The sequence below is a fragment of the Gymnodraco acuticeps genome, unplaced genomic scaffold (assembly GCF_902827175.1).
Source record: "Gymnodraco acuticeps unplaced genomic scaffold, fGymAcu1.1, whole genome shotgun sequence".
In the NCBI taxonomy this organism is placed as follows: domain Eukaryota; kingdom Metazoa; phylum Chordata; class Actinopteri; order Perciformes; family Bathydraconidae; genus Gymnodraco; species Gymnodraco acuticeps.
The window spans coordinates 1-27,141 of NW_022991542.1; the positions used below are offsets into that span (position 1 = coordinate 1).

The window sequence follows — 27,141 nt, forward strand, 5'->3', positions numbered from 1 at the left end:
AATAACAAGCCATATCCAATAACCAATAACATGCCATATCCAATAACCAATAACAAGCCATATCCAATAACCAATAACATGCCATATCCAATAACCAATAACAAGCCATATCCAATAACTAATAACATGCCATATCCAATAACCAATAACATCCCATATCCAATAACCAATAACATGCCATATCCAATAACCAATAACATGCCATATCCAATAACCAATAACATGCCATAACCAATAACATGCCATATCCAATAACCAATAACATCCCATATCCAATAACCAATAACATCCCATATCCAATAACCAATAACATGCCATATCCAATAACCAATAACATCCCATATCCAATAACATCCCATATCCAATAACCAATAACATGCCATATCCAATAACCAATAACATGCCATATCCAATAACATGCCATATCCAATAACATGCCATATCCAATAACGCATATCCAATAACCAATAACATGCCATATCCAATAACCAATAACATGCCATATCCAATAACCAATAACATGCCATATCCAATAACCAATAACATGCCATATCCAATAACCAATAACAAGCCATATCCAATAACCAATAACATCCCATATCCAATAACCAATAACATGCCATATCCCATAACCAATAACATGCCATATCCAATAACCAATAACAAGCCATATCCAATAACCAATAACATCCCATATCCAATAACCAATAACAAGCCATATCCAATAACCAATAACATCCCATATCCAATAACATGCCATATCCAATAACCAATAACAAGCATATCCAATAACCAATAACATGCCATATCCAATAACCAATAACATCCCATATCCAATAACCAATAACATGCCATATCCAATAACCAATAACATCCCATATCCAATAACCAATAACATGCCATATCCAATAACCAATAACATGCCATATCAATCAATCAATCAATCAATGTTTATTTATATAGCCCAATATCACAAATGTTACATTTGTCTCAGTGGACTTTACAGTTTGTACAAAATATCAGTATGACAATACGACACCCTCTGTCCTTAGACCCTCTGTCCTTAGACCCTCTGTCCTCAGACCCTCTGTCCTTAGACCCTCACATCGTACAAGGAAAAACTTCTGGAGAAAACCCACAGTTTAAAGGGAAAAATGGGAGAAACCTCAGGGAGAGCAACAGAGGAGGCATCCCTCTCCCAGGACGGACAGACGTGCAATAGATGCCGTGTGTAAATTGAAAAGATAATACATTTGCAACATAGGTAGTCCAAACGTTTGGAAATGCATGTGTGTATAATAGGAAGATGAATCCACGAGGATATCCATCCAGGACCTATGATCCAGGACCACAGCCACGACTCAAGATCCAGGGCTCGCGATCCAGGACAGAGGAGCGCAGGATCATCCATGACTCCGGATCCCGGCGTATATAGACACCAAAAAGAAAGACATTTGGGGAAGCTGGGTTAATCGGAACATGAGAGTACACAGGTATAGACAGAGAGAAGGAAGAAGTAAGATGTCCCCCGACAAACTAAGCCTATATCAGCAAAACTAGGGGCTGGATCTAATCAGCCCTAACTATAAGCTTTATCAAAAAGGAAGGTCTTAAGCGCACTCTTAAAAACGGATAGGGTGTCTGCCGCCCGAACACAAACTGGAAGCTGATTCCACAAATGTGGAGCTTGATAAGAAAAGGCTCTGGCTCCCATTGTACTTTTCGAGACTCTAGGAACAACCAACAACCCTGCATTCTTGGAACGCAATGCCCTAGTAGGACAGTAGGGTATAATGAGTTCTTTAAGGTAAGATGGCGCCTGCCCATTAAGGGCTTTGTAGGCGAGAAGAATAATTTTAAATTCGATCCTGTGTTCTATAGGGAGCCAGTGTAAGGCAGCCAGAACAGGAGTAATGTGGTCCCTTTTCCTAACTCTGGTTAGTACACGAGCTGCAGCATTTTGAATCAGCTGAAGCGACTTGACTGACTTCTTGGTACACCCTGATAATAAAGAGTTACAATAATCCAGCCTTGAAGTAACAAATGCATGGACTAGTTTCTCTGCATCGTTTTGAGGCAAGATATGCCTGATTTTTGCAATGTTACGTAGATGGAAGTAGGCGGTCCTTGAAATTGATTTTATGTGGGCGTTAAAGGATAAATCCTGATCAAATATAACACCAAGATTCCTTACAGTCTCACTGGAGGCCAAATTAATGCCATCCATAGTTAGTATATCTTTAGATAATTTGTTTCGTAGATTCTTCGGGCCAAGTACAATAACTTCAGTTTTGGTCGTGTTTAACATCAAAAAGTTTAAGGTCATCCACGTTTTTAAGTCCTTGAGGCAGTCTTGAATTTTATTTAGATGATTAATTTCATCAGGCTTGATTGATAAATATAGTTGAGTATCATCCGCATAACAATGAAAGTTTACAGAATGATTCCTTATAATATTGCCTAACGGAAGCATATATAATGTGAACAAAGTAGGTCCGAGCACTGAGCCCTGTGGCACTCCATGGCTAACTTTGGTTTGCGTGGAAGATTCATCATTGACACGTACAAACTGAGAGCGTTCAGATAGATAGGACCTAAACCAGTCTAAAGCAGTTCCCTGTATGCCAACTAAGTGCTCTAGTCTTTGCAATAGGATATCATGGTCGATAGTATCAAATGCAGCACTGAGATCGAGCAAAACAAGAATAGAGACACGTCCCTTGTCAGAGGCTATTAGAATGTCATTTGTGACTTTAACCAGAGCTGTCTCTGTGCTATGATGTGTTCTAAAGCCAGACTGAAAAGCTTCAAATAAATCATTGTTTTTTAAGTAATCACACAACTGTTTTGCGACCGCTTTCTCAAGAATTTTTGAGAGGAACGGAAGATTAGAAATAGGTCTATAGTTGGCTAAAACCTCTGGATCGAGGTTGTGCTTTTTAAGAAGCGGTTTTATCACTGCTACTTTGAATGATTGTGGAACATAGCCTGATAATAAAGACATATTCATAATATTTAATAAATAAGTGCTAATTAATGGAAAAACTTCCTTCAACAGCTTAGTTGGAATTGGGTCTAACATACACGTTGATGGTTTAGAAGAGAGAATCATTGAATTTAATTGTTCAAGGTTTATGGCTGAAAAGCATTCTAGTTTACTATCTAGTGTAATATTAGAACTTACGTTTCCGGGAGCTGTTGATAACACTATACTGGTCAAAGGCAAGAGGTCATTACTTTTGTTTCTAAGAGTAACAATTTTATCATTAAAAAAGCACATAAAATCATTCCTACTGAGTGCTATGGGAATAGAAGGCTCAATCGAGCTGTGGCTCTCTGTCAGCCTGGCTACAGTGCTGAAAAGAAATCTTGCATTATTCTTATTCTCATCTATTAATGAAGAGTAGTAGGCTGCTCTCGCTTTACGCAGTGCTTTCTTATATTCATTGAGAGTAATATGCCAAATTAAACGAGATTCTTCAAGTTTAGTAGAACGCCATATCCTTTCAAGTTGTCTCGACTTTTGCTTTATTGTGCGGGTTTGGGCATTATGCCATGGAGCTAGTCTATGTTGTTTTATTTTCTTCTTTTTCAAAGGAGCAACAGAGTCTAATTTTATTCGCAGCGCATCTGTAGCACTATCAACAACATGATCAATTTGGGGTGGTGTACATTTTGTATAAGTTTCCTCCCTTACATGCAGACATGCTATCGAGTTAAGTATTGGTGGAATCTCTTCCTTAAATGTGGCTATAGCACTAACAGATAGGTTTCTGCTGCAGGAGCTTTTGACTAATGCTTTGTAGTCTAGTAACAGTACTTCAAAAGTTACTAAGAAATGGTCGGATAAAGCAGGATTATGCGGTTCGACTAATAGTTGCTCAATTTCAATACCATAAGTCAGAACAAGGTCGAGAGTGTGATTATAGCAGTGGGTTGGTTTATTTACACTCTGACAAAAACCAACAGAATCTAATATAGAGTTAAATGCAACAGTAAGGCTATTTTTATCATCGTCAACATGAATATTAAAGTCACCTACGATAATTACTTTATCTGTTTTAAGAACCAAAGTTGATAAAAACTCAGAGAATTCAGATAAGAAGTCTGAATAAGGACCTGGTGCACGGTACACTGTAACAAATAAGATTGGCTGCAAAGTTTTCCAGGTCGGATGCGTAAGACTAAAAACGAGACTTTCAAAGGAGGTATCATTTAATTTTGGTTTAGTATTGATAAGTAAACTTGAGTCAAAGATGCAACTCCACCTCCTCGGCCCGTGCCTCGGGCAATATGAGTATTGATATGGCTGGGTGGAGTGGCCTCATTTATGCTGACATATTCTTCATGTCTCAACCAAGTTTCAGTGAGACAGCATATATCAATATTATAATCTGATATTAAATCATTTACCAATATTGCTTTAGATGCTAGAGATCTTATGTTTAAGAGACCACATTTAATATTCCTGTTTTGTTGCACTGTAGTAGTTGTTACATTTACTTTGATTAGGTTATTATGTATGACACCTCTATTAGGTTTTACCTTAACTTGTCCTTGGGCAGACACACACACCGCTAATATTGGGTATTTTATTGGGTTCGGGATTCCTATGGATGACTGCCTAGGAGAGAGCGCAGAGAAGCGTGTAAGACTGCGACTCCGCCTCCTGGTCTCAACTCCAGTTTGTCATGGATTAAGTCCACAAAGCCCTGAAATGTTTGCCGAAATGAGATCTGCACCTTCCAAAGTAGGATGAATGCCGTCTCTCTTAATCAGACCAGGTTTTCCCCAGAAGGCTGTCCAATTATTTACGAAGCCCACATTGTTTGCTGGGCACCACCAAGACAACCAGCGCTGAAATGATGACATGCGGCTATACATGTCATCATTGATCAGATTGGGGAGGGGACCAGAGAAGATTACGGTGTCCGACATTGTTTTAGCATAACTACACACCGACTCCACATTAAGTTTGGTGCATTCTGATCGGCGTATACGAACATCATTACCACCGACGTGAATAACAATCCTACTGTATTTACGTTTATTTTTAGCCAGCAGTTTAAGATGCGCCTCAACGTCGCCCGCTCTGGCCCCCGGAATGCATGTGACTGTGGAGGCTTCGGTCTCTAATTTCACGTGTCTCATAATAGAGCTACCGATAACCAGAGTTGGCTTCTCAGCGGGTGTCTCGCTGAGTGGGGAATATCTGTTAGATACGTGAACGGGTTGGTGGGGACCTGCGGGTTTCGCGTTATGCCCCTTCTGAACAGTCACCCAGTCTCCCTGCTGCTCGGGAGTTGCCGGGGGACGGCTAATAGGAGCTACCTTTTGCCGGTCCGCACCGGCTAACATGGGCTTTACTGTAGCTGAGTTTCTTTCTAAGATGCGGAGCCGGGCTTCTATGGCTATGATTCCCGCCTCCAACCTAACAACTATACTACATTTAACACATGTATCGGTACCAGTAAAGGAGGTAGGGAAGTAACCAAACATGAGACAGTTAGAGCAGGAAATAGCACCCGAGGGTGGGGAAAGAGCCATGGCTAGCTATCAAGCTAAAGTAGCTACCGTTAGCAAACCCGAAAAGAGTGTAGGCAACTGTGGAGTTACAGTCGCTAAGAGAAGGAGAGTTGTGAGAGCTTAAGTTATAGTAACGTGTGATTACAACGTCAGGCAGTTGCCGTGATCAAGAGTTTTAAAACGATCGATTAAGTTAAGATAATAAGCTATCAGCAACAGAATGGACACACGGGATACCCGGAGATGACAACAACCGGAAGTTACAACATGCTTACCGCAATAGTGGTCCGTATTCCATATCCAATAACCAATAACATGCCATATCCAATAACCAATAACAAGCCATATCCAATAACCAATAACATGCCATATCCAATAACCAATAACATGCCATATCCAATAACCAATAACATGCCATATCCAATAACCAATAACATGCCATATCCAATAACATGCCATAACCAATAACATGCCATATCCAATAACCAATAACATCCCATATCCAATATCCAATAACAAAACATTGAAACTTGTTAAAAGAGCAATCTTTTCCCACTTCCTTTAGCTCTTTTCTGTTCTTTGGTGTTAGCGCCTGGCCGACTCGCTCTGAGATATATTGTTTGTTTTTGGTACATTTATTTCCATGTTATCGTCAAAAATGAAGGTTTCTTACCAGACGATGTTGAAACAGTTTCGTCACTTAAATAAACAAATGGTAACTTCTCTGCAGTGCAGCGCTCAAAACACCGTGTGGCTTCACAACCCAAATAGAACGCAGAGTATAATCAGCAGGACTCTCTTAACCAGCTGAGCCCATCGCAGCACCAATCAGCCGCTCTGTGGCTGCGGATCACGATCAACTGACACCAATCAAGTATACTCCATTGCATACATTAAATGATTAAATAATCAAAATAATAAATCAACGTTTTGGCTCAGACACTTGTTAGTTGTAGTTGGTTCATGTATAGTTGTGAGCAGTGCTTAAATTGGAATCAAAAAGGTGCCAGTACTCTAAATCAGCAACTGTTTCAAGTCAATTTATTTATACAGCCCAAAAACAAGTATTTGGCTCAAAGTCATAGTATATCCTATAATGCTGGTGGGTTTGTCTCTTTACTGTATATTTTAGAAAGGCTCACTGTACTCAAACAAAATGACTCAGGGTGCATCTGAGATTAGAGGGGGTGCAGGGGTAAAGTGCTATTTTTATAAGTGGGGAGTGGGGCCTGACACCCTCTAGGGCAGGGGTTCCCAACCTTTTTTCCCAAGAGCCCCCCCAAATGACTCCTGTTGGAAGTTGCGCAAGTGCCGGTACTCAGTAAGAAGTGCCGGTAGGCTACCACATGGGTACAAATCAGAAGTGCCGGTACTGCGTAGTGGTGAGTACCGGCCCAATCAAGCACTGGTTATGAGTCTCCCCCCTCCTGCTCAACTATGTAAAGACTAGTTTTAGCTCTCAGCACGTTTTTAAAGTCTATCTTATCTTATTTCACCTAGCTAACAGAAGTGATGAAACTCAGCGACACCTAAACAAGATTCAGTTTCATTGTTTACATTTTCATTAATAACCCTAACGGGCCCTCCACACTACAAGCATTTCAGGCGTAAAATTACGCCTCTAGCGCGTCTGCCCATTCACTTTGAATGGGGTGACGTCACGTCCGCTCACGTTTTCGCCGAACTGCATCACGGGAAGGCAAGCGTAACTTTGAGAGCGTCTCGCGCGTAAAAAGTTGAACAATGTTGAACTTTTTACGCACGAAACGCTCTCTCGGTTCCTGACAAGTGAGCGTAAGCCAATCAAATCACGTTTCAGAAAATCTGACAGCTCAAGCCGTAGCCAATCAAAAACCGCGCATACGCTGGGAGAGATATCCCGCCGTTCATGTCTATATTTGAAATAAAATGGACGAGGTTATAATCGTAGCGGTAGCGAATCACCCTGTATTATTTGATGTGACCCTGTTCACCTACCGGGATAGAAACCAGAGGAACCAGGCATGGAAGGAGGTGGCAGAGACAGTGGGGGAAACTGGTAGGTTTTCGCCTGTTTGGGGATTTTATATCCAGTTTACTTCATGTTAACATAGCTAATGAAACATAGCCGGTATATTTAGCATAAAATAGCGCCATAGACATTAATCACATACATGTTAATCATCCGCTGCCACATCATAGACTATATTGCATTACATTAATGCACACAATGTCATACTCCTTTCACATTTCTTAGTTATATATATATATGCAAAAATTCATTCCTAGCATTCTATTTCCATGTAAATTACTGCTTTATTTCATTTTTATCTTTTTGCAATTTAACTGTACAATACATGTTGTGTTTTATATTAGATTTCTTGATTTGTATATATGCACCATGACATCAAGTCAAATTCCTAGTATGTGCAAAGCTACCTGGCAATAAACCTGTTTTTGATTCTGATAAAGTGTGACATGTAAAACCTTGTATGCAATTGAAAGAGATTTGGTTTTCATTAATGGAGCAATCATTTTCTGAAATTCAAGAAATTAACTGTATTCTTTCATTTTCATTTTCATTTTATTAGACGAAGTGTGCAAAAAGCGTTGGAAGTCCCTCAGGGACCGATACCGCAGGGAGAGGATCCTGGAGAAGGAAGGGAAAAGTAGCGGGGCAGGGGCTTCCGGGGGATCTAAGCCCTGGCGTCTCGCGGCAGTAATGAGCTTTTTAAAGCCCTTCATGCTGGACCGTGAGACGTCCAGCAATTTCCCCCGGCAACCCCTGCCTCCACCCACCGGAGCAGAAGAAGAGGAAGACTCTATGGGTGACAGCCTGGATGACAGTCTGGAAAGCCAGCCAGAGCCAGGTAGCATACAGCCGGCCAGTCAGCCGGCCAGTGTGCCGGCCAGTGTGCCGGCCAGTGTGCCGGCCAGTGTGCCAGACGGTGTGCCAGACGGTGTGCCGGCCAGTGTGCCAGCATTCCGGGGGAAGAAGAGCAGGGGAAGGGAGATGTCCCCTTTTGAGGAGAACCTGCTGTCGGCCGTAGGCCCGATGCTGGCCATGCCACCACCACCACCACCCCCACCACCAGTGGTGGAGGTGGAAGACGAGGACCTCCTTTTTTTAAGGAGTCTCTGGCCTGCAATGCAAAAGCTGAGCAGGACGAGCAGCATGAGACTGAAAATGAAGCTACAAGAGGCGGTCCTGGAGGCCACAGAAATGGACATTAATAATTCATTAGATACTGATACTGATACTGATCCACATTACATCTTTTTACACTCATCACTCATCACACACAACATCACATAAATAAAAGTTATTTAAAAGTATGTTATGGCTATACTGTGTCTTGACTTGTTCATGTGGTTTGTCAGTTACAACATACCAGGAGCTTCTTGTATGTCGATATATAATGTGCTGTCTTCTGTAATTATTCAGGTGAAACCCTGATGAAAATTATGAGTGGTTTATCACTAAAAACAGGGCTGAAGGAAAAAGGTTGTTAGTTATATCATGATATCAATTCAAGAAACATGTTTATTAGGAATGGTTGATTTTAAAATGGCTCATTTGGAATATTTGCTTTTTAAAGAAAATGGGTAGCTCTTAAAAGAGCTTTTTGGTTTGGAGACAAATATGGGCCTACACCACATTTGCCTGCCATCGCACTGCCCCCTCCTCGTTGAAGTAGGAGCAGAAGGTCTCCCGCTGTTGGATGGATCGCCGTGTGGCATTGTTGGAGCCCATCCTCGGTGCATCACACAGGGTTGGAGTAACTTCATCCGTGGACCTTGCGATAGGTGTGCGTGATGGCATATCAATGGTCTTCCTGCGGAGGAAGTTATGCAACACACAGGCAGCCTTCACACACAACTCCGTCACCTCGGGGCTGGTGGTGATGACACGCCTGAGCATTCTCCACTGGGTTGAGAGGATGCCAAACGCACATTCAACCACCAACCTGGCACGGCTGAGGCGGTAGTTAAATAACCTCCTTTCACGGGTGAGGTGACGTCCAGGGAATGGACGCAGAAGGTTGTCCAGCAGCGGAAATGCCTCATCTCCAACGAAGACATGTGTTGAGATCTTCATATGAAGTGAATACTTAAAACGAAAGTTAATTGAGATCATGGTATGAAGTGAATACATAAAAACGAAAGTTAATTATAAATCATATATGATCAATCATATTCTTGTATAAACCCATAATGAGAATGCTTCTTGACGGTTTTTGAATATGTATCTATGCTTACAATTTTTTCTGTTGCTATTTGAGAACTTTGCGTTTTGAAAAGAGGGTGTTGTGAGTTTTCATAGTATGTTTAATACTTAAAAACGAAAGTTAGTTATAATCAAATATAATCAATTATATTCTTGTATAACCCACAATGAAAATGCTTCATATTTTAGGTTTTCTATAGTTACAGTATAAACAAAACAAAGTGGGTTGTTTAGGTTGAGTTTTCTTCCTCTCCTCTGGCAGCAGTCCACATGGGAAGGGGGGGGGGGGCTTCACACTAAGGAGACACATTAAGAGGCCAAAGAGAGTTCATGTCCTTTTTACCTCATATGAAAGGGTGTCTTATCCCATAACAGCTGTGGAACATGTTGAGACATGTTCAGCCTTGTACATTATGCGCATGCGCGGTTTTCAACTGAATTGGGTGTAAGAGGAGGAGTTTGTTTTTTTGGGTTTAGGATCCAGTTTTTTTAGCATAAAGAGACTGGTTTTTTGAGAGAGCGCGAGAGAGGGGGGGTGACCGCTGGTAGACTCTCTCCGGGTAGGCTGTGTGCTTCAGAGCTGGGTTAACTAGCTCTCGGTAAGGTCCTTCTAGACGGGGTAAATATCTCTCGAATTTATTGGTTGTTGGCTGAGTGGAATGATTTGATGAGAGAAAGTGTGTGAACCTTTATAAATACCGCGACCTGTGGGGAAAACATCTGGTCCCCCGAATTTTGCGGATAGGAATGTGTTTTTGAAAGGTTAATCCGCCGTCTGTGTCGGAAAAAGTGTTTGAAAATTATAAATACCGCGACCTGTAAGGACCTTCCTTCGAACTCTTGGCGGACAGGTATGGGTTTTTGAGTGTTAATCCGCCGTCTGTGTCGGAAAAAGTGTATGAAAACTGAAGTGAATAAATGGGTGAATGAAAAGTTGAATGCGCTTTTTATTGTCACCGGTCTTTTTACGAGGAAATACCTCTAAATTCTATCGGGAGAATTTTAAAATGTCACAACTGAAATGGGCAGTTGAAATTAAAACATTTTGGTAATAAATGTAAGACTGTGAATTAAAGTTTCATTTGAACATGATCACAGCACGGTTTTTTTGTTAGGATGATTATAATGTTGTAAAGAGAGAAGGTAAAAACCCTGTATTAGTTTGGACCTATTTTTCTTCAAATAAACTGAATCCCACCTGTTGGATTGGGATCCTTTAAAAGACACCTGTGCTCTCCTCTCCTGCGTCAAAGGTAAGATTGCACCCTGCCACACACACTTAGGTAGGAGCACACTCCATTTACTGATATCAAAATCCTTCGGGATCGCTTAAACAGATTAAAAAAGAGTTGTCTGAATTGAAACAGCAGTTAATTGAAACCTTGGTTCTTCGGGGGGGTTAGGAAGAGGTGAGATCTTGCTGACGTTGGTGGATCTGAGCCAAGCAGCAAACTTACATAGACTCAATAATCTTCGGAAAGGTCAATTAGGAGGTCAGAGTAATTTACCGGAATAAATTATCAGGACCTCTCAAAACTCTAAACATGGCGCCCAACGTGGGGCTCTGTGAAAAGTAATATTTTTACAGAGTCAAAATACAAGAACCAAAACGACCTAGTGAAAAAAGTCGAGGAATACAAATCAGCGAAATACAGGCTGAAAGTCTTGTTAAAATACCTACCCCAAATCCTAGAATATATATAATTAAACCTGAAAGTGTAGTAATTTAAGTTAATACTATTGCACCGGACTGAGGGTTATATTATATCGGATATAGCTGTCTGATTAAAGAAGCTAAAGAAGGTTCATTTTCCCCTAGTCAAATTGAGAAGCCTGTGGTCCCTTTAACACAGGTTTAGGTGGCTAAAGTGAAGTCAGCCGTAGGAGCACTGCTCAGTACTTGTCCAATTACTTTGAAACTTATAGGTAGGACTTGACCAAGAGCTGCGGTTTGAACTTTTGCGTTAAAACATAACGTGGGGAAGAGTTAATAGGAGATTTAATAAAGATAAACATAGGTCTAAAGGTACCTATGCTGTTTAAAAAATTCGAAGCTCGGTAAATAAAACTCTTAGCTGAGGTACCCGCATGTACTAACTGAATCCAGAAAGAGAACTTAGAACCAAGTGACGGTATAGTCGGACTGTACACCCGTCGAGAGTAAAGCCTAGGAACTTGCATGTGTATAAAAGAGTGAACTTGAAGCCTTTAATACATTTTTGTGTTGTTTTTTAAAACAAACAAACAAAAATAAATGGCGGACGAGGTTAGAACGCAGTTTTTAATGACTCGGAGCCAACCACACAGGGGGGATACACAGAAGTAAAATCCGGAGCTTCTGCCCGCCCTGGTCAGCTTAGCCCAGACCCACGGGCGTACCGCGACCAAAATACTTTCCTGTCAGACTACCGTTTGACAGAGAGCAACAAGCAGGTGGTATAATGTTTGAGACCCTATCTCCACCATACAGGGATAAAAGCTCAAAAATTGCCATTTAGGAGTATCCCATCTACTACTCCTAGAAAGAAAAAAAACCCACATTGTTAGACATGATATTCAGGAAAAAGGAATGTTGGAAAATAATAATGTCAAATATTGAAAATCTTAAACTGGATCAACAAACCATGTTAATAAACCCTGCTAATAGGAAGCTAAAACATGCAGGAGAAATAGCAGTAGCTCTGGCAAAGAGAATAGGTCCTAGCATGCAATAACAGTGTGATAATATGATAAGGACTATTAAACTGTCAGAAGGCAATGTGGTGATCAGATGACCCACAAATACCGGTTGTTTTGAATGTACTTTTAAGAAAAAACCTATGTGGGAACTATCAGCAGATAATCAAGCCCCACAAATATCTTCAAAACTAATATGAGAACGTTTTTGCGAAGCTAAAGCTCAAATACTTTACCAAAATCAACTAAAGCATTTACTTTTGACCCCTGTTTGGGAATGGGATTTTCCGTTACACAACGGAAAACTCAATTCAAGCCTTAAAGAACGCTTTAAAGACAAGTCAATGAGAGTTAAATGTGGTGCTATTTTTCTCATGAAGGAGAATGCACTTTTGGAAAAAAGGTTTCCTCTTTTCTCTGCTCCCGAGGTGCTGCAGAAACACGCAGCACACAGGGTCAAAGACAGGCGTGACCTCTGGAGGGGAAGAAAATTTGAGCAGACCACGAAAGACCATTAAAAGTTTTATGGCCCCAGCACAGAGGAAGATCTGGAGATTTTAAGGAACTCTACCAGGCTACCCACCCCCACCCCAGCACAAGGGAAATAGTGTTCCTCTCACCAATGAATAAATCAACTCTTAACCAAGTCGGATCTAAAATAGACATAGCTCCAGTTGTTAAGAAAAGAGGGAGATTCAAAAAATTATCTTAACACCAGAACAATAATATCAAATATCAAAAAACCAAAATAGTATGTTGAGACCCATTCTCAGAAACTAACAATGTGGAGATAAGGAACCAGGGTGATAGAACATCTGTGTTATTCATGTCTATGACTTGATCAGGAACAGAGGGAAAATTATCACCTGAAGAGAAGCATCTTGCACTTGCATTAAAAATGTATCCAGCCCTGAGGGAAATGTCTCAAGGTACCAAAATGTGCATATACACTCTTTATTTTTCCAATATCTGAAGCTACTAAACAAACTGTTCAGGGAGCAAAAACAATGATGAGTAGATGAAGAAAATAGAAGATGATGATGTCTGATCCAGATGTGGGGTGCAGAGGACCTCAGGAAGTAAGCCACAAAGGGAAACATTGAAACCCTTACAGAAAACCGCTACTCCACAGATAACACTGTTTACAGAGGGGAGTTTGCGAAAAGGTGACCAAGCAGCCACTTGGGCCTTTATAATGAAAACTAATTCAGGTGAAGTACTTTGCAAGCAAAAGGGTGCAATACCAGGTACAGCCTGCTGAGGAAAAGGCCATTTGTTGAGGGACTTCCTTTTGCTAAAAAAGGAAAAATAGCACACATCCGTATTATTACTGATAGTGATTATTATTAAAAAGCGGGTAAAGAAGAGCTTAAGAATTGGAAACAAAGGCAGTTCAAAAATGTGAAAGGTGAAGCGCTTACACATGCCCATCTATTGAGGGTCTTATTGCAGAGTTAAAGGCAGGCATGTAGAATGGAATCATGTCTGTAGCCATACAGATAAGATATGATTTAACTATCAGGGTAATAGAGAAGTTTTACCTTGCTTAAAGCACGGGACGAGTTAACCACCTGACTGCCATATTCCCTAGAATATGGAAAAAGGGTGGAAGCATTCACGTACCACCTGAAGAAGCTCCTCAGGTTGTGCGTGAATTACACAGCAGTTTAGGCCATGTGGGCCTATTTCAGATGAGGAAATATTGTCTCCACAATAAAATCCTCTTACCAAAACTGCGATTGCACTTACAACACACATGGTCAACATGTCTTCAATGTGTAGAGGTGGATGGGTTTAAGAAAGTTCATCCTGAGCATCTTAAAATAATAGAGGAAGGACCACTAACCATTTTTAGTGCTGACATAAGCAGGTCCTTTTCTGACCCGCACTCCCAGTGGGAATAAGTATTTCCTTGTGACCTTTGATAAATGGAGGGAGTCATAAACATGTTTATCCTCTGACCAGAGTAACTGGAACACAGTGTCTGCTAAAATGGCGGAACATATAAGTATTTTTCCTAAAAACTGAGGAAATAGGAATGGATAATGTCACTCACTTTAAAAATGAGAAAGTTTTTGTCACCCTTGCAGGATAAAGGAATCACACCTATCTGGTCTTTACCATATAAGTATCAGGCGTTAGAGCAGCCAAAGAGTGGAGTATAAAAAACTGTAAAACAAATTGGGACATTCCAATCAATTTGACAAGGCTGAATATATTCCTATAAGTATGGAAAAGCTACCTATAGGGCAAAGGTCAGGTCATATCTAACTATCACACCTTTTCCGTTTAAATTCAGAAATCGTGTATGGGTGACCAGAAAGGGGCAAAGTCCAGAGAAGGGTTAGCTTCAAACTAAATCAGAAGGTTTGGATACAGTGAAGTCAATTTCTGGGAAAGTAGTTTCACTCCAGAGGAGAGGACCGGTTCACCCGAGCCAACTGAGTTTAGAATCCAGATAGGAATATGACTGCGGCCTACCCATCCACTATTGATGCTATCAGTCTCACATCACATGACATGTTTTGCACACACACGTGGCAGTTAATGTGCTTTCTTCCACAGGAGAGGATGGCTTTTTGTGGGATCTTCCCGCAATAAGTTAGAATTTGTCTTGGTGAATTCTGTACCAAGGGATATTTTATAGAGCAAAAGAGGGAATTTAAATCTGAGTAACAAGCAATAGCTCCAATGCAAAGGATTTAGCAGTAGAACTGTTAGAATCTATAGTGAATTATGCAAAGAAAGATGGCAAGACGAAACTCTGTCTCTTAGCATATGGATCATTAGAGCTTGGATGGAGAATACCTCAGTATCAAAGAGGAAATGGAAAATAACCTTTATATTATTTTTCTCATTGTTTTTTAACTTTACACTATTAGTTTTCTTTTCAGTTATTTTTAATTGATATACGCTTACACCCTAAAAAGAGTATTCATTTAAATTTGATTTTTTGAGCACATCTCTCCTTCTTTTTTGCTGGTTCTCACACAGCATGAAGGTGTAGGGCTGTCAGGTCGTTAAACTGATAAGAGTAACTTATGGCCCAGTGCTTTCTGCCATTAGAGGCCAACTGAGTAAGAGGAGAAACAATCACCTTGCTGTGTATAGAAATTACAGAGCAATATGGAATACACGACCCTCTTGAGAAAACCCTTGGGGAAGTTTTTATTTTAACTGAAACAACTTTTTATGAATCAGAGAAATGATTTAAACTTGATTTTAGCTATATTGTTGAGATTAATACCTCAGCAATCTACCAAGAGGATTTGAACCTGCCTAGCGGGGAAACTTCAGTCACAGTGCCTCAAGTGAAGCTAAGTAGACTCCTGGACCCAGGAAACCTGTGCAGAAGGACCGGAAGGGGCAAGCGGTGAAAAGGAGGAGACTCGTAAGAGAAAAGAGCGATCTGATTCAGAGGTCTCCCCGGGTGCCCAAGCCAAAAAGATGTCCTTGCTGTCAATAGACATTCCAGAGGAACATGGGGTACCAGACCCCTTGGAAGGATTCCTGGGGGAAATTGTTTCAATTGAAACAATTATTAATGGATCAGCGGCTGAGTCACCTATGACCCCGCCAGAGAAGGAGGATGATTCTTCCAGCTCTGTGGGACAGGCTGCATCTCTACCCGCTGAGCCACTCAGATCGCAGTGGATTTCCCAGGAAAGGATGACGACTACCTGATAACTGCATGGTCAGATATCAGACGCCAGGTAGCAGCAACCCTACCTACCCCCTGCCACTGGTCCACTTCACCATCTCCAACCCGGTGACTTCGTGCTGGTCAAGGACTTCCGGAGAAAGAGCTGGAAATCCAACCGTTGGCAAGGTCCCTACCAGGTGCTCCTCATCACCCAGACAGCGGTCAAGGTCACCGAGAGAGCCACGTGGGTCCACGCCAGCCACTGCAAGGTCGTAGTCACAGGCCAGGAGAGACGGTAGAAACAGACGACAACAAGTGATGTGTCCTAGTCACCAACGAAAGACGACAACAAGTACCACCAGTACCACACTGGCACCACATACACCTAATCTCACACTGCACACACAGGATGTCATGAGCGAGTGTCAGCTAAGCTGTTTCATATGCCTCTGGTTCCTCGTTTGTGCTATCATTGTGTGGGGACTCATTGACCTTGTCACAAAGTCATGAGCGATTATTTACGAGGTCTAAAAAATCCATAACAACTGTCGACCGAGTTATCTGGTTTTCGTTTGGAGATGTCGTCCAGCGAAAAACTGCAACCCCTCCATGGTCAGGGTCAAGGATATACATCAGATAGCAACATGGATTTAGGAGTCTACAACAGATGGGCCCCTCGCCCAAGGACATTCCTGTACGGTACTATGTTTTCGGTGTTTTTTCACACCAGGTTCATCAAAAGGTCGTCCTGATTACACATACTGAAGAACTTTTCATGATATTGATGCGTGGAGTTTTACGGATGTAATATGTATGTTTTTTTACGATTTTATCTGTTGATATTTGAAAACTTTGCGTTTGAAAAGAGGGTGTTGAGATCTTCATATGAAGTGAATACTTAAAACGAAAGTTAATTGAGATCATGGTATGAAGTGAATACTTAAAAACGAAAGTTAATTATAAATCATACATGATCAATCATATTCTTGTATAAACCCATAATGAGAATGCTTCTTGACGGTTTTTGAATATGTATCTATGCTTACAATTTTTTCTGTTGCTATTTGAGAACTTTGCGTTTTGAAAAGAGGGTGTTGTGAGTTTTCATAGTATGTTTAATACTTAAAAACGAAAGTTAGTTATAATCAAATATAATCAATTATATTCTTGTATAACTCACAATGAAAATGCTTCATATTTTAGGTTTTCTATAGTTACAGTATAAACAAAACAAAGTGGGTTGTTTAGGTTGAGTTTTCTTCCTCTCCTCTGGCAGCAGTCCACATGGAGGGGGGGCTTCACACTAAGGGGACACATTAAGAGGCCAAAGAGAGTTCATGTCCTTTTTACCTCATATGAAAGGGTGTCTTATCCCATAACAGCTGTGGAACATGTTGGGACATGTTCAGCCTTGTACATTATGCGCATGCGCGGTTTTCAACTGAATTGGGTGTAAGAGGAGGAGTTTGTTTTTTTGGGTTTAGGATCCAGTTTTTTTAGCATAAAGAGACTGGTTTTTTGAGAGAGCGCGAGAGAGGGGGGGAGACCCCTGGTAGACTCTCTCCGGGTAGGCTGTGTGCTTCAGAGCTGGGTAACTAGCTCTCGGAAAAGATCCTCTCACACTTGGTAAATATCTCTCGAATTTATTGGTTGTTGGCTGAGTGGAATGATTTGATGAGAGAAAGTGTGTGAACCTTTATAAATACCGCGACCTGTGGGGAAAAACATCTGGTCCCCCGAATTTTGCGGATAGGAATGTGTTTTTGAAAGGTTAATCCGCCGTCTGTGTCGGAAAAAGTGTTTGAAAATTATAAATACCGCGACCTGTAAGGACCTTCCTTCGAATTCTGCGGACAGGTATGGGTTTTTGAGTGTTAATCCGCCGTCTGTGTCGGAAAAAGTGTATGAAAACTGAAGTGAATAAATGGGTGAATGAAAAGTTGAATGCGCTTTTTATTGTCACCGGTCTTTTTACGAGGAAATACCTCTAAATTCTATCGGGAGAATTTTAAAATGTCACAACTGAAATGGGCAGTTGAAATTAAAACATTTTGGTAATAAATGTAAGACTGTGAATTAAAGTTTCATTTGAACATGATCACAGCACGGTTTTTTTGTTAGGATGATTATAATGTTGTAAAGAGAGAAGGTAAAAACCCTGTATTAGTTTGGACCTATTTTTCTTCAAATAAACTGAATCCCACCTGTTGGATTGGGATCCTTTAAAAGACACCTGTGCCCTCCTCTCCTGCGTCAAAGGTAAGATTGCACCCTGCCACACACACTTAGGTAGGAGCACACTCCATTTACTGATATCAAAATCCTTCGGGATCGCTTAAACAGATTAAAAAAGAGTTGTCTGAATTGAAACAGCAGTTAATTGAAACCTTGGTTCTTCGGGGGGGTTAGGAAGAGGTGAGATCTTGCTGACGTTGGTGGATCTGAGCCACGCAGCAAACTTACATAGACTCAATAATCTTCGGAAAGGTCAATTAGGAGGTCAGAATAATTTGCCGGAATAAATTATCAGGACCTCTCAAAACTCTAAACACATGGGGGAGAGGGCCCCGCCGCTCTGATCCTGCGATGACGGTGTCAGGTGGTAGCTGCAGACTGCCGTCTCGGAGGCTCTCTCCAAATGCAGAATTCCGCAGGCTCCCACTGTCGCTGCTCCTCCCAAAGCCTCCAACATCCACTACCCTGAATAGGTACTCAGCATCCACCACAGCCAGCAGTACCAAGGAGTGGGTGGACTTATAATTAAAGTAGAGGGAACCTGCATTTGCTGGAGCCTGGATAACGACGTGCTTCCCATCTATGGCACCAACACAGTTGGGAAACTCCCAGCGCTCCTGGAACCCAGCAGCTCTCCAATCCTCCACCTGTGGTACCGGCATGCACTCCTCGACCAGGGCGGTCCAGATGGCCCCCGCAACCTCCTTGACAATGACTGCCACTGTAGAACGCCCGACCCGATAGCTGAAGGCTATCGTCGCGTACGAGTCACCAGTTGCCAGGTACCTGAGAAAAAAAGATATATACATGATTACAAAATATATTTATTCAGACCCCACACACACACAGACCACAGATCCCCCCCTCCACACATTGAACACAGACACACACATTGAACACAGACACAGATTGAACGCACATTGAACACAGACACACACACATTGAACAGACACACACACATTGAACACAGACACACAGACACACACATTGAACACAGACACACACACATTGAACAGACACACACATTGAACACAGACACACACATTGAACACAGACACACAGACACACACATTGAACACAGACAGACACACAGATCCCCACACACACATTGATCACAGACACAGACACACACGCCATGTACACAGGGGAGCAATACTGTGTTTACCTAGATATCTTAATTAATGTTACCCATCTGAACTAAATCACAGACTTCAGTCATCATTCGTGCATTCTCTCTCCTTCTATACAGAGTCAGATTAAAGAAGTAGAAATACACAAAACGTACCGTAGGCAGATGGCGAGTCGCTCGGCGGGGCCGATTGACATACGCAGATGGGTGTCCACCTTTGTAATCAGTGGGCCCACCTTTCCGAGCAACTCGTCGAACACCTCCTTGCTCATCCTGAAGTACCTCTGAAAAAGGCGGTCATCGAGACGGAGCTCCTGGACGAGAAGGTGGTATTCCCCCCTTTGTAGACGCTTTCGGAGTATCGGGTGTACCCAGAAGCGACGCACACTACACGGCCTCATGCGAGACAATGTATACACTAAATGCAACCTTGCACACACACGAGTTACCCTGCTTACCCTTGCTACAACACCGGCATCCATTTTAGCAATAGTGGAGAAGAACCGGGGTTTTTCACTTTGTATGTCCGGGGCGGGAGATTCACATGGAGATTCTGATTGGTTGTTGGCTCGAAGAAACGCCCCAAGCGTAAATCTTGGGGCGTTGGAAGCGAATTTTACGCTTGTAGTGTGGCCGGCCCGTAACGGCCCGTCTACACTACAGGCGTAGAAAAAGCTTGAAGCTGGGCGTGTCTGAGGCTTGGCGCTTTCTCGCGCCCAAGGCGACCAACAACCAATCAGGAATCTCCCGCCCGCCCCCAGCATACAAAGCCAAAAAAAGCCCGGTTCTTCTACACTATTGCCAAAATGGATGCCGGTTTTGTAGCAACGGTAGCGTTGGTTTATGCAATGTCTCGCAGGAGGCCACGTATAGTGCGTCGCTGTTGCGTACATACAATACTCAGAAAACGTCTGCAACGGGGGGAATACCACGTTCTTGTCCAAGAGCTCCGCCTGGATGGTGTACTGTTTCAGCAGTACTTCAGGATGAGCAAAGACGCGTTCGACGAGTTGCTCGGAAAAGTCGGTCCACTGATTGCAATGGCAGACACCCGTATGCGTTTGTCAATCGGACCCGCCGAGCGACTCGCCATCTGCCTACGGTACGTTTTGTGTATTTCTACTTCTTTAATATGACTCTGTATATAAAGAGAGAGAATGCATGCAATGGATGAATGAAGTCCGTGATGTAGTTCAGATGAATGACATTAATTAAGATAGCTAGGTAAACGCAGTATTGCTCCCCTGTGTGTGTGTGTGTGTGTGTGTGTGTGTGTGTGTGTGTGTGTGTGTGTCTGTGGTGTTTGTATCTGCCTGTGGTGTATGTGTGTGTGTCTGTGATGTGTGTGTCTGTGGTGTTTGTGTCTGCCTGTGGTGTGTGTGTGTGTGTCTGTGGTGTTTGTATCTGCCTGTGGTGTATATGTGTGTCTGTGATGTGTGTGTTTGTGTGTGTCTGTGATGTGTGTGCCTGTGGTGTGTGTGTCTGTGGTATGTTGATGTGTCTGTGGTGTGTGTGTCTGTGGTATGTTGATGTGTTTGTGGTGTGTGTGTCTGTGGTGTGTGTGTGTGTGTCTGTGATGTGTGTGTGTGTCTGTGATGTGTGTGTCTGTGGTGTGTGTGTCTGCGTGGCGTTTAACTTTAAAAAAAATAAAATCTTGTATATTACTTTTTTCTCAGGTACCTGGCAACCGGTGACTCGTACAGGACCATAGCATTCAGCTATCGGGTCGGGCATGCAACAGTGGCTGTCATCGTCAAGGAGGTTGCGGGTGCCATCTGGACCGCGCTGGTCGAGGAGACCATGCCGGTACCACAGACCGAGGACTGGAGAGCCATCGCTGCTGGGTTCCAGGAGCGCTGGAACTTTCCAAATTGCGTTGGTGCCATTGATGAGAAGCACGTGGTGATCCAGGCTCCGGCAAATTCTGGGTCCCTGTTTTTTAACTACAAGTCCACCCACTCCTTGGTACTGCTGGCTGTCGTGTATGCCCAGTACCTCTTCAGGGTAGTGGATGTCGGAGGTTTTGGAAGGAGCAGCGACGGTGGGAGCCTGCGGAATTCCGCTTTTGGAGAGAGCCTCAGAGATGGCAGTCTGCAGCTACCACCTGACACCGTCATCCCAGGAGCAGAGCGGCGGGGCCTTCTTCCCCATGTGTTTGTTGGAGATGAGGCTTTTCCGCTGCTGGACAACCTGCTGCGTCCGTTCCCTGGACGCCAGCTCACGCGTGAAAGGAGGCTGTTCAACTACCGCCTCAGCCGGGCCAGGTTGGTGGTTGAATGTGCGTTTGGCATCCTCTCATCTCAGTGGAGAATGTTCCGGCGTGTCATCACCACCAGCCCGGAGGTAACAGTGTTGTGTGTGAAGGCCACCTGTGTGTTGCACAACTTCCTTCGCAGGAAGACAATAGGAAGGTCATCACGCACACCTGTCGTCCCTGTCGTCGCTGAGTCGGGTGATGAAGCTCCAACCCTGCGCGATGCACCTATGATGGGCTCAAACAACGCCACACACCGATCCATCCAACTGCGGGAGACCTTCTGCTCCTATTTGAATGAGGAGGGTGTAGTGTCATGGCAGCATAAAGTGGTGTAGGGTCACCATGGCTCCTCCAAACCAAAAGCTCTTTTAAGAGCTACCCATTTTCTTTAAAGAGCAAATATTCCAAATGAGCCATTTTAAAATCAAACATTCCTAATAAACATGTTTCTTGAATTGATATTATTATATCATGATATGACTAACAACCTTTTTCTTTCAGCCCTGTTTTTACTGATAAACCACTCATCATTTCAATAGGTTTTCACATGACCAATTACAGAAGAAAGCACATTATATATACCGACATACATGAAGCTTCTGGTATGTTGCAACTGACAAACCACATGAACAAGTGAAGACACAGTAGAGCCATAACATACTTGAAATAATGTTTTATTTGGTGAATTTGAGTGAAGTGTGTGTGATGAGTGTAAAAAAATGTAATGTGGATCAGTATGTGTGAAAAAATTATAAATTGTCCTGCTGGTCCACGTCAAAAATTATTTGGTGTACCCCGAGGCGGACTCTTGCCCTCTGTGCCCTTGTCATCTGCCTCATGGTGGGCAAGAGGCTATTGAAAAATTGCAAGTCCTCGTCCTCCTCCACCACTGGTGGGGTTGGCTGGGCAATTGCTGGGTAATTGCTGACAGCAGACAGCAGACTTCGTTCAAACGGGGACATCTCCCTCCCCCTCCCCCGTGTTTTGCCCCGGACCTCAGCATTCTCCTCCTGGCTGACTGCTGCTGGCGGACTGGCTGGTGGACTGGCTGGCTGACTCACTGTCTACCTGGCTCTCTTCCTCTGCCACCAGGGTGGATGGAGGCAGGGTCTGCCGGGGGACATTGCTGGACGTCTCACGGTCTATGATGAATGGGGTTAAAAACCCCATCACTGCCATGAAACGCCAGGGCTTGTACCCCCCTGCAGACCCTGCCCCGCTTCTTTTGGCCTCCTTCTCCATATTCTTTTCCTTGCGGAACCTGTCCATCAGACTCTTCCATCTCTTCTTGCAGACATTATCTAATAAAATGAAATGAAATAATAAAGTTAATAAATAATAAAGTGAATTTCTTGAATTGACTAAATTATTCCTCCATTAATGAATGCTATTTGTATGCTACATTCCATGCTGGCTAAATATACTGTCTATGCTTGATAGCTGTGAATCAAATCAAGTTTGATTTATATAGCACATTTATAAACGATTTTTGGTCGAGCCAAAGTGCTGTACATATAATAAAATTAGCCTACAGTAGAGACACTTTACAGCAAATACAACAGCACAGATTGTTCAGAATATCAGTATGAGAAAAACGACACCCTCTGCATGTATTATATGTTATATATTATGCTTATACTTATTATATTATATATAATATTTTTGTATTAATATACATTATATGTTATGCTACATTACTAGCTGGCTAAATATACTGTCTATGCTTGATAGCTGTGCATGTATTATATGTTATGTTATATATTATAATGTTTTTTTATTAATATATATTATATGTTATTATGCTACATTACTAGCTGTCCATTCAATGCTAAAACGAAGTAAACTGGATATAAACTCCCCAAACAGTTGAAAACCTACCAGTTTCCCCCACTGTCTCTGCCACCTCCCGCCATGCCTGGTTCCTCCGGTTTAGGTCCCGGTAGGTGAACAGAGTACAGTCATACAGGACTGGGACATTTGCCACAGCAATGATTAATTTGTCCTCCATTTTATGACATATGGAAAATAGTCAAGACCTGCGGGATCAGCATACACGCGGTTTGATTGGCTAGCGCTTGTACTGGCGGGAATTGCAAAAACGGGATTTGATTGGCTGACGCCAGCTTCGAGAAAGCATCGAGCCTCAAAAGTTGAACAATGTTCAACTTTTGAGGCTCGCGACGCTTGCAACGCCTTGCCAAGTTACCCACAATGCAGTTCGGCGAAGTTTGAAAATATCCTACGTCACCCCATTCAAATGAATGGGCGAAGCGTTGAAAGCATTTTTTGACGCCTGTAGTGTAGACGGGCCGTAAGTACATCACATTACGTCATATTACATAACATTACATTACATAGCATTTAGCTGAGGCTTTTATCCACTTACAATAAGTGCAGTAAACCACAAAGAACAGTGCTGACATATTCACTACAGGAAAGACAGACCAAAGCAAGGTTTTTAATTATTATTTTTGTAATTATTGTGCAAGGTATAAGAGAAACAGGGGGGTGTTCAGTTTGCATCTGAAGAGACTCTCTGCTGTCCTGATATCAGGGAAGCTCCTTCCACCAATCAGGAGCCAGGATAGCATACAGGTGAGTCTTCGTTGGGGAGTTACCTGGTTCCACTCGCAGTGAGGGAGGAGCAAGCTGATTGGCTGATACAGACCAAAGTCCTGGAGAGTCCTTACCTGGAGAGTCCTTCCCTAGAGAGTACTTACCTGGAGAGTCCTTACCTGGAGAGTCCTTACCTGGAGAGTCCTTCCCTGGAGAATCCTTACATGGAGAGTCTTTACCTGGAGAGTCCTTCCCTGGAGAGTGGGGTGGAAGCTGGGGGGTGGAATCTGGGGGGGTGGAAGCTGGGGGGTGGAAGCTGGGGGGGTGGAAGTTGGGGGGTGGAAGCTGGGGGGGTGGAAGTTGGGGGGTGGAAGCTGGGGTTGAAGCTGGGGTGGAAGCTGGGGGGGTGGAAGTTGGGGGGTGGAAGCTGGGGGGGTGGAAGTTGGGGGTGGAAGCTGGGGGGGTGGAAGTTGGGGGGTGGAAGCTGGGGGGGGTGGAAGCTGGGGGGTGGAAGCTGGGGGGTGGAAGCTGGGGGGGTGGAAGTTGGGGGGTGGAAGCTGGGGTTGAAGCTGGGGTGGAAGCTGGGGGGGTGGAAGCTGGGGGGTGGAAGCTGGGGGGGGTGGAAGTTGGGGGGTGGAAGCTGGGGGGGTTGGAAGCTGGGTGGTGGAAGCAGGGGGGCGTAGAAGCTGGGGGGTTGGAAGTTGGGGGGTGGAAGTTGGGGGGTGGAAGCTGGGGGGTGGAAGCTGGGGGGGTGGAAGCTGGGGGGTGGAAGCTGGGGGGGGGTGGAAGCTTGGGGGGTGGTGGGGCAGGCGAGCAGCAGCCACGTGGAAGTAGCTGCAGCAACAGCAGCAGCAAGCAATGCATAGAGAGAGATCTGCAGGTTAAATAGAGCGGCATATTAAGGAGACTCTGATTGGTTGGTTGTAGAGTGGCACGGGGCGTTATGTATGAATGCAGCATAAGTGCTCGAATTGGCTGCCTGAACTAGCTCGCAGGCTTCGCCCCATTGGTGGTGTCAGTGTTAACGTGTCATCCTGTCCAGCGGTAACTGGTCCAGGATCAGCAGTTTGTAGATAATTGTCTCTAATCTCCGTTAATCCCCCTGGGTCCTGAGGCTCAGTGTGTTTCCTGCAGGATGAAGACTGCAGGTTCTGCTGGTTCTGCTGGTTCTGATGGGTACCTGGTGCTGCCATGGCCCGGTGGGGGGGGGGGGGGTTCGGAGCCTGAACCAGAGCCAGAGGGTTGGGGGGGGGATAATGCTGAAGGCCGGGGCTCTGCTGGGACTCGCCTTCCTCTGTAAGACCCTCTTCATCTTTAGAGAGCGGAAGATATGCCTGTTTATACTGTATGTACCTATCTATGTATGTATGTATGTATGTATTGTTAGAAATTAAAATCAATGTTTTGATGGCATAATGTACCTTAAATGTACCTTCAGTTTAAATGCTGTTTTATACTGAAAAACCAGAAAATTATTGTGCACAACCAGTTGTTAAGCTTTTATTCTGAAAATCCTTCATCTCCGGTTAGCAGTTAGCATGTGGCTAGTTTACCATTTCTTATAGAGGTTAATTTAGTAGCGAAATGACATGGAGTGATGCACACCGAAACCTACTGATTTTAACACTGCAACTATAGACGTATTATTATTGCTGAATATTAAATGAAGGTACAGTTTATTTGAATAAAGTTATTGTTTACAGACGTGGGTAAGATGTGACAACTTCCGGAATGACCAGAAACCAAACCAGCCGTGAAGTATTTTCTGTATTTTTTAGAATATTAACTACAACGTTTAGAATGTGTTAAAGGAAAAGTGATGAAAGACAATATGAGGAGACGAGGCGTGTTTAAGTATATATTGAATGTACAAAGCCTGAATCCTCTGTTTAAACGTAACAACGGACATTAAGATGTGGAGGGCCGGCCCGCAGGGAGGATCAAGTAATTGAAAACCAACAAGGCATAGCGAATCAATTTAGGGTTGAGTAACTGAAGACAGTGCTAGTCGAAAACAGTTTTTAAAAAGTCCTTTTTGAACTCCCCTCTGAGAGCCACGAGGTGTTTTCAAATCCCTTTGTTCTTCAGGTCAAAGGTTGGAAAATCAGTTGCCATCTTGTCTTGTCCTCGTGTTTACAATGAGCAATGGCAGTCGCCATTTCGTGAAATGCTAATTTGAAAGTACTCAGTCCTACTCACATGAGGCTAGGCACTCCATCTTGAGAAGGATAAATCATATTTCTTTCCAGAGTTGGAACTATAAAATAGACAGGTTATTTTACCGTGGGAAGTTTGATATTTGTAGGGATTTGATTTTAAAAGTTTATTTTCTGCTTGCAAGTGTAAATTGAAGTTTTTTTGAAATATTCCAGTCTGCAAATGTGTTTTGGCGTTTATGTGCTGTGTTCTTTTACCATAGTGTAGTGTTCTTACCTAGTGTAATTCTCTTTCCATTTTTAAGAAGAAAAATAAGCTTTTCTTGTTAAATAGAGGTTAGTTTTGCAACAGTAATCCCTAGTGGATTAAGCTGGAAATTACAATAGCGCACTCTGCTGGAAGTATAGAATTATTACATAGAGGTAACACCATAGGCTGTATATATAAATGGACGTAGGGTCCGTGACGTCACCCATAGGATTCTGCAGAGTTGCCGAGAAGCCCTTAGTAGGCGGAGTCGGCCACTAACGGCTCGACAGTGACGCCAGAGTTCAACTCCCGCCTTCTCCAGCCTGCTCCAAATAAGGGCAAAGAGGCGGAGCCGAGGCGGGACCTGCTGCCACCGAGCTGGAAGTTCCAGAGCTAGCTGAAGCTACCAAGCTAAGCTAGCATGCTCCCCATCTGCACGCTGCCGTCGCATTTTACGTTTCTAAGGTAAGCAGACATGAAACTATTCAGCAAAACTATAAATAATA

The 27,141-nt window shown here is 43.1% G+C and overlaps 1 protein-coding gene across 1 annotated transcript; it reads right to left on the minus strand.

Moving 5' to 3' along the window:
• Positions 1-8,795: 8,795 nt before the first annotated feature.
• Positions 8,796-19,898, minus strand: LOC117533478 (protein ANTAGONIST OF LIKE HETEROCHROMATIN PROTEIN 1-like). Its single transcript, XM_034197260.1, has 4 exons — positions 19,875-19,898; positions 19,573-19,766; positions 18,607-19,073; positions 8,796-9,588 (listed from the first exon to the last, which is right to left on the minus strand). The coding sequence occupies exons 1-4, from the start codon at positions 19,896-19,898 to the stop codon at positions 9,155-9,157; spliced, it is 1,119 nt and encodes a 372-aa protein (XP_034053151.1). The 3' UTR covers positions 8,796-9,154.
• Between the last annotated feature and the right edge of the window lie 7,243 nt (positions 19,899-27,141).